This window comes from Xenopus laevis, chromosome 4L (genome assembly GCF_017654675.1).
Source record: "Xenopus laevis strain J_2021 chromosome 4L, Xenopus_laevis_v10.1, whole genome shotgun sequence".
NCBI classification, from domain to species: domain Eukaryota; kingdom Metazoa; phylum Chordata; class Amphibia; order Anura; family Pipidae; genus Xenopus; species Xenopus laevis.
This window is the reverse complement of record NC_054377.1, coordinates 82,980,876-82,996,330: the sequence shown is the minus strand read 5'-3', so window position 1 is coordinate 82,996,330 and position 15,455 is coordinate 82,980,876. Positions and strand designations below refer to the sequence as shown.

General features: G+C 37.2%; 1 protein-coding gene across 1 annotated transcript in view; it reads right to left on the bottom strand.

Annotated features, from left to right (window-relative positions):
- Nucleotides 1–15,455, bottom strand: part of usp24.L (ubiquitin specific peptidase 24 L homeolog) — a 101,806-nt gene that overhangs the window by 48,808 nt on the left and 37,543 nt on the right. Inside the window, exons 20-34 of the mRNA XM_018258288.2 lie at nucleotides 15,379–15,455; nucleotides 15,107–15,247; nucleotides 14,815–14,868; nucleotides 14,560–14,675; nucleotides 13,170–13,236; nucleotides 12,141–12,251; nucleotides 9,692–9,790; nucleotides 9,450–9,620; nucleotides 9,275–9,360; nucleotides 8,173–8,266; nucleotides 3,155–3,313; nucleotides 2,488–2,585; nucleotides 2,213–2,308; nucleotides 393–621; nucleotides 84–243 (exon numbers count right to left, since the gene is read on the bottom strand). Of these exons, the coding sequence (XP_018113777.1) occupies nucleotides 84–243; nucleotides 393–621; nucleotides 2,213–2,308; nucleotides 2,488–2,585; nucleotides 3,155–3,313; nucleotides 8,173–8,266; nucleotides 9,275–9,360; nucleotides 9,450–9,620; nucleotides 9,692–9,790; nucleotides 12,141–12,251; nucleotides 13,170–13,236; nucleotides 14,560–14,675; nucleotides 14,815–14,868; nucleotides 15,107–15,247; nucleotides 15,379–15,455 (1,758 nt within the window). The remainder of the gene's footprint in view (nucleotides 1–83; nucleotides 244–392; nucleotides 622–2,212; nucleotides 2,309–2,487; nucleotides 2,586–3,154; nucleotides 3,314–8,172; nucleotides 8,267–9,274; nucleotides 9,361–9,449; nucleotides 9,621–9,691; nucleotides 9,791–12,140; nucleotides 12,252–13,169; nucleotides 13,237–14,559; nucleotides 14,676–14,814; nucleotides 14,869–15,106; nucleotides 15,248–15,378) is intronic.

Here is a 15,455-nt window from a genome sequence, read left to right as displayed (position 1 = left end):
GGCGAATGAATGAATGAAATATTTTGATCATGATCTACAAGCTTCAGTCATTGCTGTGATTAAAAGAAAAGAAAAAAAATTACCTGAGCTACTTAATCTGCTGCGCAGCCCAGCAGGAAACAATGTGTTACTTTCTTTTATAGGTTGGTTACTGCCAACAAGATCCAGTCTTCCAGCAGCCGCTGCCCAAGAAAGCCTCATAAAGCATGCCACTGTGCACGTGAAATCATTTACTTCCATTGTCTATTTAAAAAGAAGAAAAAAAACACAGATGCCAATTGAATGCAAACATTTTTGAAGTTACAAATTGAACAAAAATATTGTATCAAGGGGAGTTTTTTTTTTTCCATATAAAATAAATACAACATTTTCACTGCCAAAACATTTCTAACCTGAATAGCAACACGAGCTGCAGGAATAATTTCTTCTACTCTGATGGATGACCGGTCAGAAACAGAAAGCTGGCGATAGGATGATTTCTCAGGTGTCCCACAAAGAGACATTTGACGGCTAGACTGAAGACTTGCATTGCGGAAAGGTCTGGAAGAAAGGCTCTCAATGCCATCTTTATTCAGATCCTCGTCTAAAGTTGTCGGCATAGTTTGGCCAACCAATAAAAATCTGTGCAGTGTTAAAAACAGAAAGCATATCAATAAAGTGCACTTTTTCTAACACTTGGTTGAGCAACAATATGTTAAAGGGATCCTGTCATCGGAAAACATGTTTTTTTCAAAACGCATCTGTTAATAGTGCTACTCCAGCAGAATTCTGCACTGAAATCAATTTCTCAAAAGAGCAAACAGATTTTGTTATATTCAATTTTGAAATCTGACATGGGGCTAGACATTTTGTCAATTTCCCAGTTGCCCCTGGTCATGTGACTTGTGCCTGCACTTTATAAGAGAAATGCTTTCTGGCAGGCTGCTGTTTTTCCTTCTCAATGTAACTGAATGTGTCTCAGTGAGACATGGGTTTTTACTATTGAGTGTTGTTCTTAGATCTACCAGCTGTTATCTTGTATTAGGGAGCTATCTGGTTACCTTCCCACCTTCGCATTGTTCTTTTGTTTGGCTGCTGGGGGGAAAAGGGAGGGGGGTGATATCACTCCAACTTGCAGTACAGCAGTAAAGAGTGATTGAAGTTTATCAGAGCACAAGTCACATGACTTGGGGCAGTTGGGAAATTGACTAGCCCCATGTCAGATTTCAAAATTGAATATAAAAAAATCTGTTTGCTCTTTTGAGAAATGGATTTCAGTGCAGAATTCTGCTGGAGCAGCACTATTTACTGATTCATTTTGAAAAAAAATGTTTTTTCCCATGACAGTATCCCTTTAAATTTATATTCAGAGTTGTAGCTAAAGGTATACTGTGACAAAGCTGAAACGTTTCATTTGCATCTAAACACACAGTGTGAAGTCGAGTACAAGTATGGGATCTGTTATCCAGCTACAAATTACAAAAAGGCTATCTCCTATAGATTTCATTTTATCCAAATAATCTAAATTTTAAAAAATGATTTCCTTTATCTCAGTAATAATAAAACAGTAGCTTGAACCTGATCCCAACTAAGATATAATTAATCCTTACTGGAGGCAAACACCAGCCAATTGGGTTTATTTAATGTTTACATGATTTTCTAGTAGACTTAAGGTATGAAGATCCAAATTACGTAAAGATCCATTATCCAGAGAACCCCAGGTCCCGAGCATTCTGGATAACAGGTCCCATACCTGCAGTAGTAGACTGAGCTACTGCACAGAGCACTCTCAAAGTTTTGGACAATCTTAATGCTAATGCCTAGGCTGTAGTCTGTGCACCAGGAGAGACAATGTAAGAGTAAGAAAAAAAGAGAAAGGCCCAGAGGGGCGATGCCCACCTCCACAAATAAAAACTGGCGGAGTTGGTCTTTGCTTCGGGGAAAAGGTTGCTAGTCTTTTAACCCACCTTCCAGAGGGAAGGTTTAACCTAAATATGATTTATGAATAGTGATGAAACGGGCTGTTCTACAAAACTAAAACCATATTAATATAACATTGTACCAGAAATCAATGCTCCACCTTCATGTGCCATATTAGAATAAGCAGTGTAATAAAGTAAACATGAGTGCAAATACCTTGAGATATAGTTCCTATATGTTTTAAGTTTTACTTTACTCATACAACAACTTTGATTTATTAAAACATCATGCTGGCTTTCTCACAGATACACACCTTGCAAGCTGAAGACAGATGGAGTAGACTCCTTGTCTAGTTTCATAATCCACTTCTGAAGGAATAGAGTCCCTCTGCATGACATTAACCACCAAACTAAAATAAACAGAACAACAATGTGACATTTTCTCCTTTGTCTTCCTTAAGATAAGTCACTTATAACACACACAGAAAGACAGCATATTTAAAGCCATCTATAAATGATAAAATATAATCATTTAAAGGAAGATATGTTAATGAGCACACAACTTAAAGCTGGTGAAAACACATTTTACCTAAGCCCACCAGCTTTTAGAAAGTTTTCACAGAATGACTTGGCACAATTTCTAGCCATTTCATCATCAGCAGTTGGCATCAGTTTGGAACTCAAGACCTGAGCAAGAAAGAGGCATCAGCAATTAGTATGACAGTTTGTGAAAAGATGCATAGGGTTTTATGGTTAGGTAAATGAAACGGACATAACTGTAGAGGAACTTTACAGATCAAAAACAATATACATATTAAAAAAAAAAAAAGAGAGAGAGTTCTGGCAAAAGAACAACAGAAAAAAATGCTGCCTATTTTTTAAAATTGAATATTTTCCCCTAAAAAGCTCTGGTAGGTTTTTTTTTTTAATAAGGTCAGACAGACTACTGCTGCATCATTCCCTGCTTTTGCGATCATGTTTTTAGCAATGATCATGGTCCCTAATAATAATCTTTCACCCAGCTCCACAGAATGGCCTGCCTACCAACAGACTAGAAGGCATTTTAAATGCAGCCTACAGCAATAACAACTGCATTACACACACAATAGCAGCAGGCTGGTGGCACCTCCATGCAGCCACCAAGCCCTGAGTCTTCAGCATGAAGCAGAAGCATCATAAGTAGGTCTCAGCACTGAAAATCGAAATTTAAGTGAAGTACTTAGTGTTTATTATAGTACAGTGGGCTATACATTTACCTCCAAATTATAAAGCACCCTAAAGGTAGACATCCCTGGAGCTGATGACCTGAACAAGCTCTCCAGGATAGAGCTGGCACTTGGCTGGTGGTGTTGCTTTGAAGACAAAGATGGAGATTTTGAAGACTGTGAAGTTTGGGTTTCTGAAAGTAGGGTATTCTGAGTGAAACAAATAAAACCACTGATTATAACAAGCAGCAAAACAGTTTAAAATATGTCTATTTTTATAAAGTCAAACATTTTTATTACTATGCAACTGAAAGAAATAAACGCTTAAGCAAATCGAATGAAGGGACAAATCTATGGAATTTTTGTTCAGAGTGACCATACACAACACTGCTAATCAGGATGCACAAACTTCAGGATTCAGTCAATTCCTAGCAATTTTTGCAGTGCTTGACTGAATCTGTAATGTTCAGCCACAGCCAAGCAGAGCCAACTCTTAGTCATGTCACATTAAAGCTTTGAACAATCCAACTGATATCAAAATAGCATATGCAAATATGGTTTAGTTTAGTTTTGCCAAATGTTTCCTAAAGTGTTACTGACACTAAAAATTATCTTTTCAAAATATTCATCTACATTAAAAGTTACCTATAGGTCATGTTGATCGTTTTTCACTGATTGTTCTGCTTTTGTAAGTAATTGTTACTTGAAGTTCCTTAATCTGTTTTGCCAACCTGACGGTGTCCCTTCTCAACCAGTCAGTAAGAGATTCTAATGCTAACAGAGTCCTGATGCACAAATATGGCAGCCCCTTCATAGAGGAACATGGGGGTAAGAAAGGTAATGTAAAAGCATCTGGCAAATACTTTTATGGGAAAACTAGCAGGACGCTCCACTGTCCTGCTAGCCGGCTTCTTTCTAAAACTGGAAGTTACTGGGGCAGCTGCTGTTCAGCTGGTGACTTTTTATTATTGCTTGTCTTCTTCTCTGTTGAGCTTAGTAGCTGCTCACTGCCCCCCTCCCCTTTTCCAGCCACCTTGTTTCCCACAGGGGCTAATACAGAGCAGAGCAGGCTCGGCTGCAGCACATATCGACTCACCCAAAGATACTGGGGCAGCTGCCGTTCAGCCTCTCTGCTTTTGCCCGCTATGTGATATGTTTGTGGGGAGAGGGAGAGCAGAGATGCTGAACAGCATCTGCCCCAGTAACTTCCGGTGAGTCAATATGTGGTGCTGCAGCCGAGCACACTCTGCTCTGTGTGAGACTGTGTGGGGAACAAGGTGGCTGGGGAAGGAGGGGGAGTAAACAGCTACCAAGCTCAACAGAGAAGGAGCCAAGCAAATAAAAAGTCACCGGCTGAACAGCAGCTGCCCCAGTTACTTCTGGTTTTAGAAAGAAGACGGCTAGCAGGACATTGGAGTGCGCACGAAAGTGCAGGTCACCACTTCGCCTTTTTACAACAAACCGGAAGTGATATTTTGTTGCACTATTTATGTATTAAATATTAAAGAGAGTTAACTTTGTCCAGGATACAAGTATTATTGGAGTGGGGAGGAATGGATATTTTACTTAATTTTTTAGTGTTACTTGTCCTTTAAAAGGAGTTTGTGATACCATTAAATCCTATTCTCTTTATAAGTCTGTGGGATACAGGGACCGTGGGGGTATAGCCTCCACCACTAGGAGGCAGAGGAAGCAACAGACTCCACACTATTCTGCTATACCCCCTGACACCAACAAAGGACTTCTGTTTGATTAACAAAGAAATAAGAGTAAATTCACTCCAACTAAACTATATTGGCCAACCATTAAAGAGGAATTCAGAGAAGGTTGCTTCTGGGAGGGAAGCACTATGTCCCACAGAATAATGAAAAGAAAAGGATTTAACAGTGAGTATCACAAAACCCCTTTTCTCTTGCATATATCTGTGTACACAGTCATTGTGGGGACATGCCAACACTGTCGAATGAATTAGGGAGGGTGAAAGCAAGGTGAAAATATTAAGATACAGCAGCCTGCAGTACCTTCCTGCCAAAGTATTCTGTAAAGACTTCAAATTTGTAGAATCTGGTAAAGGAATGTAATGAAGACCATGTAACAACTCTGCATACCATTTCAGCTAAGGATTTGTTCCAGAAAACCCAGGAAGTGCTGAAGCCCTGATACATAGAGGAGTCTTCCTTCGGACCACATAAGCCTTGGAAACAGCCTCCCTTATCCATGGAGATAGTGGTCTTAGAAGCCAGAAGATGACAGACATCTTTTTAGGGAGATTGCAGACAGGGACAAAAGGAAAGACCAGAGATGCCCTGATTAATGTGGAAGTCAGAGACAACCTTAGGCACAAAGGAAGGAAGTGCTCAGAGCAGTATTCAATCAGGGTGGAAGACCAGAAAAGGCAATTGACAAGAGATGGCAGTCAATTCTGATACTCTGCATGCTGACGCAATGGCAAGTAGGATGACCCTTGTACTACTGTGAGGACCAAGTTAAGGACCCATTGTGAGAGAGGTTCCTTGTAGGGGGAACAATTCAAGCTGCTCCTTGGATGAAGGTCTGAATGTCGGGAAGGACCGCTAGCTTACACTGGAAAAGGATTGACGTGCTAATACGGAGCAAGTCTTCGGAGTAATGCCAGACGTAACAGTAGGTTTTCAAAGAATATGGATTCCTAGCTGCAGTCATGGTGCAGATAACTGTGAACAAAATACATTTCTGTGTGAGCACTAGGGACTCAAGAGCCATGCCATTATTGGGATGAACTACTGACTCAGGCCTTGAATCAAAAGGTTCTGTAGGAGAGGGAGGAATGCAGTCATCGGCTTGGAAAACTTTACACTGCACAGCCAGTGAGGAGCTATGAGAATCACTGTACATCTTTCCCTCTTGATTCGAATGACCCTGGGTTGCATGTGCAAGGGAGGAAACGTAACAGAGCTGGTAGCCCCACAGGGCTGTCAGGGTATCCACTGCAAGAGCAGGATGCCAGCAGTGTGCCATGAACTGAGGAACTTGGAGATTTGTCCTTGATGCCATGAGATAGTTTTCTGGGTTTTGCCCAGCATTTTGCGAAGTAGTGACTATTCTCCCAAGTATACCGCTGACAGCTAGGTGACGCGTTTTGACACCTATGCCAAGATGTGGCTTCTAGAAAGGCTTGATGGCTATGATTGGCAAATTATCCTGTCCAGTTCTGAACAAAAGAAAGGTTTTGCTTAAAGGGAATTAATATAAGAGATTTATTTGGATCACAGATTGTCTAACGGAAATCTGGGGGCTGCTAAAGTTAGTGCAAAAGAGCGGTTGACAACTTTAGGTGCGTCTAGAGAAATCTCAAGAGACATTTTTGAACATGGTGGAATCTCTTTTCCAGGGATTACACAAGGGGACGGAGAGGAAGGCAGTTCCTGAACCATGGGAAGGTGCCTCAGTAATTGCAGTAGTCACAAAGCAAGTGCACAGGGTGTCCTTGTTTAGGTGTTTGTGGTATATGGCACATTCAAGGTATTTCACTTTGTAACCTTTGCCTGGAAAAGGTCTTATTGGAGTTCCCCTTTGTTGTGGTGCCAATATGTAGAAAAGAGTTTGGGTTTTTTTTTTGTGTTAAAAATTAAAAGAGTTGAAGAGAGTGCTGCTCCCTGCACCTGCCTTCAGCACTGAAGTACAAACCAGGTAGAGGTTGCAGGTGATACATTCCTAAAGCAGTATATACAGGAGGATCCTGTGGCATACACTGGATAACGTTGGCTCCAAATGTTGAGAAGGCCTTGTGTGCTGTGTAGCCTAGGATCTAGGGGTCTTTGTAGATAACAAGTTGTCTAATTCTGGGCAGTGTCATTCTTTGTCTACTAAAGCAAATAAAGTTCTGTCTTGCATTAAAAGGGCATTAACTCAAGGGATGAAAACATAATTATGCCTCTTTATAGGTCCCTGGTAAAGGCCTCATCTGGAGTATGTAGTGCAGTTTTGGCCTCCAGTGCTTAAGAGGGATATAAATGAGCTGGAGAGAGTGCAGAGACGTGCAGCTAAATTGGTTAGAGGGATGGAAGACTTAAATTATGAGGGTAGACTTTCAAGGTTGGGGTTGTTTTCTCTGGAAAAAAGGCGCTTGCGAGGGGACATGATTACACTTTACAAGTACATTAGAGGACATTATAGACTAATAGCAGGGGACCTTTTTACCCATAAAGTGAATCACCGTACCAGAGGCCACCCCTTTAGACTAGAAGAAAAGAACTTTCATTTGAAGCAACCTAGGGGGTTCTTCACAGTCAGGACAGTGAGGTTGTGGAATGCACTGCCAGGTGATGTTGTGATGGCTGATTCAGTTAATGCCTTTAAGAATGGCTTGGATGTTTTTTTGGACAGACATAATATCAAAGGCTATTGTGATACTAAGCTCTATAGTTAGTATAGGTATGGGGATATAGAATTTAATATAAAAAAAAGTAGAGAGGGGTGTGTGTATGGATGCTGGGTTTTCATTTGGAGGGGTTGAACTTGATGGACTTTGTCTTTTTTCAACCCAATCTAATTATGTAACTAACTAACTATGTAACTATTGTTCCTAGGAAGACTTACTAGCCGCAGTACAACAGTCCTGCAGAAGGGGAAGCCTAAAAAGGAGACTCTCCAGAGCGAACTCCATGACAACCCCTGGTGTCAAAAACTGTGAAGTCTGGCTGCAGCATAATCCAATAGACATCCTGTCCCTTAAAAAACAAATTCCTCCAGTGTTCTGGGTGTATAGCAGGATAGGGAGGAGTCAGTTTGTTCTTTAGCTAGTGGCCTGCCTCCTAGTGGTGGATGCTGAACCCCCCCCCCCCCACGGTCTCTGTATCCTACATATATCTGGAAAAGAATAATTCTGTATCTTTCCAAATCCAAAATTAATGGATTTGGTGTAAACAAATTACCTTTACTAGGTGTAAGTAACACATACATGTTGCAGATTGCTGGAATACTAAAAAAACCACAAGACAGTTGTGCATGTGTGGGAATACATATATGCAACTTTCTTTCAGGTACAGACTACATTCTACAATTTAGCAACTGATATAGAGTGAACCAACCTTTCTGCCAAGGGAGTCTAGCTGGTCAAGAGCTTCCTGAACAGCAGGGTCTGTTGGAATCAGTAAAAGAAGCTTTCTGACTCTCACAGTTATCCTAAAAAAAAAAAAATGTACTTTCTGAAATTATGAATCATAAAATGGAACCAACAGCAAAGCCTCGGTATATATGTATGAATATAGTGAATACAGGACCTCTGGTGGCCAAAAGAGGTAATTGCCAAATAAAATATATATATATATATATATATATATATATATATATATATATATATATATATATATATATATATATATATATATATATAAATTCATGCATCATTAAAAGTTAAAATCAATTGACATTTATTTAAGTTCCTACATGAATAAGTTTTAAATGTATTTAAATAAATGTCAATTGATCTTAACTTTTAATGGTGCATGAGTATACATATTTTATGTGAAATTATGTCTAACATAGATGAAAGTTCAATACAAATTACAATTTAAATTTGTTTCAGTAAATCTCAGATCCTAGGGGAAGAAAGAAAGATCTCCATAAGTCACATTTTAACTGTCTGCAGAGACCACAGTGAAGTAAAAAGGGTTGTTCACCTTCCAACACTTTTTCAGTTCAGTTGTTTTTAAGTAGTTCACCAGGGATAAAGCGTTTTCCAATTACTTTCTATTTTTGACCATTTTTCCAATACTGAAGTTTAAAATTGTATTGTATTTATAATTTGTAATTTATATAGCACAGACAAAATTATGCAGCACTTTACAAAAAACTTACATCATTCACTTTAACCCCTGTCCCATTGGAGCTTACAATGTAAGGACCATATCACATTTACACAGTCCTTCTATTTTAACAGGTGTATAATGCAATGGAAAATATTTGTATTTTTAATTCATGAAGTTAAATACCTTTTTATTTTACTCTACTATCAAGGTCACTTCCACTAGAACATTTAGTTAATAATGAATTGCTATGTCTAAAACCGGTATAGCTGTACCACAAAGGAGGGAGGAACAGGGAACAGATAAAATCATTCCTGTCCCTGCCAAAGGGATTTTTCATTTGCACTGCTAAAAATAATTATGATTAATCTGATACACCTCTTACCTTGGTTCCTCTATGTTGGCAAGCTGGTAGAGCATATCAAATACATTGCAAACAAGTGCCATCACTACTCCTGGTAGGGATTTTTCCTGAGTAAAAAAGAAAACATGTAATATAGAATGCCAAACTAATGCACTCAAAAAACAACAGAAGTCTACTGTCTTTTAGGATTACATACCTGGTCCATAGCATAAGATGAGCTAAAGACGCCACTACTAGTGCCTGAACTGCAAGAAGCATCTGTAGAACTTCCAGAGGGAGTTCCACCTCCTAATGTCTTCACAGTGAGTGCTTGTTCATCGGAAAAACCCAACTGATGTAGTAGCTTCTGGTCTTTATTTACAGTTAACTGAAAAAAATGTCATTGTGATATTTTGTTGCACAAGTAGGACATTGTAAACAAAATGATTGTCTACTTACCAAGCTCTCATTTGCAAATATCTGTACATTTTCAAAAGGGCAGTTGAGATGTCTTGCAATCTTCCACCGTACACTCCCTATGGTTTCATTGCTGTGAGCCTATGACAACATTTTTTTTCAAGTATTAAGCTTAAACATTTTTGCACAGACTCTAGCATCAGAAAAGTCCTAAAAACTGATTCAGTCACTCTGTTATCAAGTTTTGGCACAAACATTCTGAGAGGTATGATGACGTACTGATAGGAAATGTCATTTAGTGTTATTTTATGTTATTTCACGGAACAAGTTTTACATTTTACCCTCTGCACCTTATTAAAGGATAAGAAACCTTTACAATAAGTTAATGTAAAATTAATGCAAGTACTATTTTAAGCTCTTTTGCAATGTACATTCATGGTTTGTTTATTTATTTTTAATTCCAAGATATTAAAGGATACGTGTACTGTTTAACATGAATGAAAATAAGGAAATGAGTGCGGCTCACCAAAAGTCCTTATAGGTTTGATTCCACGGGTTATCCTGTGTTCGATATCCCAAATCAATGTATCAAAAATGTGAATTGTTGTGGAACAAATCCAGGGCAGCAAACTCGACTGCAATATTCTTTATTTGGAAGCAGAGTTACACATGGGAGGTGCTAAAACAGTACCAAAACCAACTAGAGGTGGGAATCATAATACTTTGTTACTACAGAGAGAGGCTAGATGGATAAAGCGTTTAGACAGTACCTACCCAAAAGGATTAAATGAACAATATAATTTAGCACCTACCCAAAAGGATTAAATGAACAATATAATTTAGCATGTTTCCTCTAAAGGATATTTGGAAATAATATTCTGTTTTTTGTCTTCAGGATTTATAACTAGTCAGCTAGTTGCAAGGTCATGGATCTCCTGCTGAATCTTGTATGGGTCCATTCTATCAGGAGAATAATTTTAGCTTTTGTTACTATGCTGTTTGTAACAGCTTTGTAATATATTTGCCCGAATAGATACAAGGTTTTGTAGCTAAAAATTTGTGAGTTTAAAATAGTGTCAGAACAATATTGCAAAACAAATATAAACGTCAAATTGACACAACATAGTTACAAAATGCAAGTGATTGGATAGGCCTAATGGCAATTTCCTTATTTTCCCTTACAGGTTAGTCCGGTCCAAGCAGTTACCTGGATTTTAAATATATATTTTTATGGAATTTATTGGGATAATAACATGTACCCACTATAATAATTGTAATTTTAATGCGATATAACACATATCACTATAAGAATTGGAATTTTTTATGTAATGATTATTGAGAAGGCTATGTTAGTATTGGTTATATGATGCATTTTATTAATGTATTTAAGATAAATGTATTTATTCACGTTGCGCTTTAGCATATATGCACTCTACTGGATTGGTTAATTACACATGATGCACTGGATGAGTCACATGAGGTTTTAAATGTTTGGTTTTTTTTTTAATGTTCCTTTACTCTTGACAAAGGGCATAGCCCGAAACATGTTGTGTAACTCTGCTTCCCAATAAAGAATATTGCAGCCGAAAAAAAAAAAAAGTGTAACTCTGCTTCCCAATAAAGAATATTGCAGTCAAGTTTGCTGCACAACAATTCACATTTTTGATAACATTAATAAATTAAGACTAGCACTTTCATTTGTTTTACATTCACTTATTTTAAAGGTATACTCATCCTTTAACTGCCTTTTAATCACAGGGATATTGCCAACCCATGATTTAAGAAAACAAGGCTCCGTTTCTATCCAATGCATTCTGTTAAGCACATTAGCACAGAACTGAAATCCAACTCAGGTCATTTACTTGAACAGACCATCTGGGTGCAGACAAATGTTTATTTACATAATTTGAGTGTTATATACATTTAATGTAACATTTTTCATTTAGTTTTTTCCATGTATAAATAAAAATATGAAATAAACAGTAAGACATACATCACAGCCAACTTAGAATAAAACATAGGAGCAGTAAAGCATGTAAATTCTAGGTTATGCACGGAGAGAGAGAGAGAGAGAGAGAGAGAGAGAGAGAGAGAGAGAGGGAGAGAGAGAGGGAGAGAGAGAGTTTGATATCTATGTGCTGACTGATGCATTTTAATATTTATGATAAATGTTATACTTAATTTCTTGGCCAGTCTCTTTTCATGAAACCCAATTACTTTATTCTCTCCCCACTCACCCCAAAATATATTTTTTTACTATATTACAGCATTACAGTGCACTTTTGTGTCAAAGTACACAGTACCACTATCAGTCCAGTATCTGAACATGTACAGTACTATTTGCCATTATGAAATGATAATGAATTGTCCGTACGTTTGCTCATCCTCATGTAAATCTGAACATCCTACCAGTTTACCCAATGTGTGACCAACTATAGAGTGTAGGTGCAGGCAATGTTTATAGATATTTATAACAGGCATAGTATCTTACCTCTAAGGAGAAAGTATCTTTGGTAGACTCATAAGTAAGATTCAGCGTTAAAAGATGTCCATGAAAAGAGGCACCGTGAGGTAGTATCGTTCGAGGCACCGAGTAAAGATCCTTTACATAAAACAAGAGAGCTTTAAGTTGCCTAATCTTAAAGAAAAACACATGTCAAGTCACATGACTGGGGGGCACTAGGGAAACTGACAATATCCAGCCCCATGTCATATTACAAAATTAAATATTAAAAAATCTGTTTGCTCTTTTGAAAAAAGGATTTCAGTGCAAAAGTCTGCAGGAGCACCACTATTAACTGATACATTTTGAAAATACATTTCCCATGACAGTATCCCTTTAAGGCATCAACACTTTTTGGCCCAAAAATGCACCTAGCCTAGCAGTATCTGCTGCTCACAAATGGGAAATAGAGAGTTGAGGCCAAACTCTATACTTTGGTCATGCTGTGCTGGGGGCACATTAAACACTACTCTAGCCTATTGAAAGATCACACTGGCTTCAGTCCAGCATGACTGACACAATTAAATAGGACCCTTAAGCAGTGTTGGAGCATAAGCTGAGGTAGCTTTTTTCCTTCCAGCAATATGGACAGGTTCCTTAGAAAGTGTATGGCTTTAATTAACAGATGTTCTAGTCCTACTGAAAAAAGATTCAAAGCATAACTATAAAGTAATAGATGTGGTGATACATGTTTAGAAAACTATCATGAAAACAATATTTACAAATGTTGTAAAAGGTAATTGTCATTGATTTCCAAATATAATCACTGAATTACAATTCTGAACCATATTAAAAGGAGAAGGAAAGGCAGAATCACTGGATGGTGCCAAGATGTTAGGTACCATACAATGATTTATAGGAGCCTGGATTAGAAGGTAAGAAACTAGAAACAATGGGACAACAAATTGGCAACAACACCATTTTTTTTTAAAAATTTCCCCACAATCTGTAGGGAAAAACATTTTTAGATATACAGTAGTTTCTATTTAAAGGTGATGTTAAGAAATAAAAGTTTACCTCTATTGTTATCACATAGCGTTCTGCAAGCAACAGAAGTCTTTCAATTATCACTAATTTTGTAGACCTAGAGAAAAAGCAAAAGCGAATATATTGAAAACAAGGTTTATAAAGTATATAGGGAATAATGTTACCCCTATTGTAAATATAAGCATATTCGATTTTGCTAAATAGTTGAAAAATCATTTGAGATAGCTTTGGCTTCTGGTTAAAAAACAAAACATCATTGACATTATTTTACTGAAAGTAACAAAACATTATTGACATTATTTTACTGAAAGTAACAAAACATTATTGACATTATTTTACTGAAAGTAACAGAAACCCTACTAGGAAGCAAACAGCACTTATGCCAAATGGAAAAAGCTACAGAACATCCAATTAACACAACAATGAATTCACTTTTCAGCTTAATGGCTTTTGAGGGAGAAACTGCTCTCTTAAATATTTATTTTAATGGAGAAAGAAAAGTAACATTGCAAGAATAACTAATAATTGTATTTTATATTTAACTATTAAAATACACAGCTCTTTAATAACATTAGCAAGCAATGTTTGTTATGCATGTTCAGCTACTCCATATTTTCCTCACAAGTGCTACTTTTCCAGTAATATTCTTTACTACTTTATCAATAACTTTATTGACTTTTACAGATCATACTAATTCAGTATCAAGCTCGCATTTCTGTAGGTTACTAAAGGTTCAAGGTATTTTAGATAAGGTACTTGGATGTTTAGGGATCAAAATGTGACACACTAGGGTTCTTTTATTAACACTGGACAACTTTGCACATGGGCAGTAACTCATAGCAACACATCGGTGACTAGCTTTTTTCCAGACAGCTGCAGGTTGAACAATAAAAGCAAACAGGTGCAAATTTGCCCAGTGTTTATAAATGAGCCCCAGTGAGTATACCATATAGTGGATTCAAATCTGGTACCTTTGGGCATAGGGGCACTGCAACCATATAAGATAGTGACCTTATGTCCGCACCCCCAAAAGCACCTAGAAACCACCATAGGTATTAACTCTGCTATGTGGGGACAATGTACCACTAAACAAGACTGTATAATTAGTTTCTGCTAGGAAACATTTCTAGATCTCTTAACATAACATATATGTAAAGCAAAAAATATTTATGGTACATAAGGCACTGAAATAGCCGGATATAAAGACCTAAGAAATCTCTACTATGTCAGGCCTCAACTATTGCTAGTATTTCTTTACTAATGGCTTTAAAACATGGAGTAATGCGCTTCTGTTTAAGAATGGAAAACCCAGTGTTATTTTAAGCAGCATGTACCACAAAAAGGCTAATTACGTTATTTATGAGCTACATGCTTAAAAAAGATTTAATGGAAAACAGACAACCAACAAGAATGTCTTTACCTGTAAGGGGACTGGACTGACGTTGCTACAGAAGGCATGGCAGTTGCGGTTAGCATCTTTGTTGCTCTTGTGACTGCGTGTGTCAGTGTAGGTCCACCAAGAGCAGAACTGGCTGCCTGCAAAACGACAGACTGAATGAGCTTCAAGTTGACCTTCACAGAACACATCTTTATACTGGAGAAGTCTATGAATTTAATTTTAAGTATGCAAATTGTTTATTATTTCAAATAGCCAATACAGTGATATTTTACACACCTCTAACCTTGTGTAGCAATCAGCAATGAACTTCTTGTGCAATGGAACTGAATCCTGCATAAGCAAAGAAAATATATAGTAGAACATAAAAGTAGTTCATTTAAAATAAGACATGAAAATAATATTTAAATAACGAAAATAAAATCAAAGGCTAAAATGCCTAAAAATAAAGTTTTTTTTTTTTTTTTTAAAGCAACTTGCTGTTTGACATAGCAAGAAGCTATGTAGTTTACCTTTATCAACAAAATTCGAAACATTCAAAATACCCAATTAGAATACAGAGGTCACTTACTTTCTTCAGTCTAGGATTGAGATTAATGTAACTATAATTTATTATCAGTTGAATAGCTTCATTTGCTATTTCTTCATCTGGAGATTCAACAGCAATCTTCCAAATAAAATCCATACCAATTAATTCCAGTTTTTCCACAAGCTATAAAGAAAATAAATATATACAACAATTTAACACTACACTATATCAAGTCTTAAAAGAAGAAAAGAAACATTTAAAAAAAATTAAATGTAACACATCAGCAAATATCATCTTAAAAGCACCTCACTTACCAACTGTGTACCTTGTCGTTTTAAGCGATGGTCACAAAGATTAACATTTTCAAAAAAGGTCTTAAACAAATTGAATC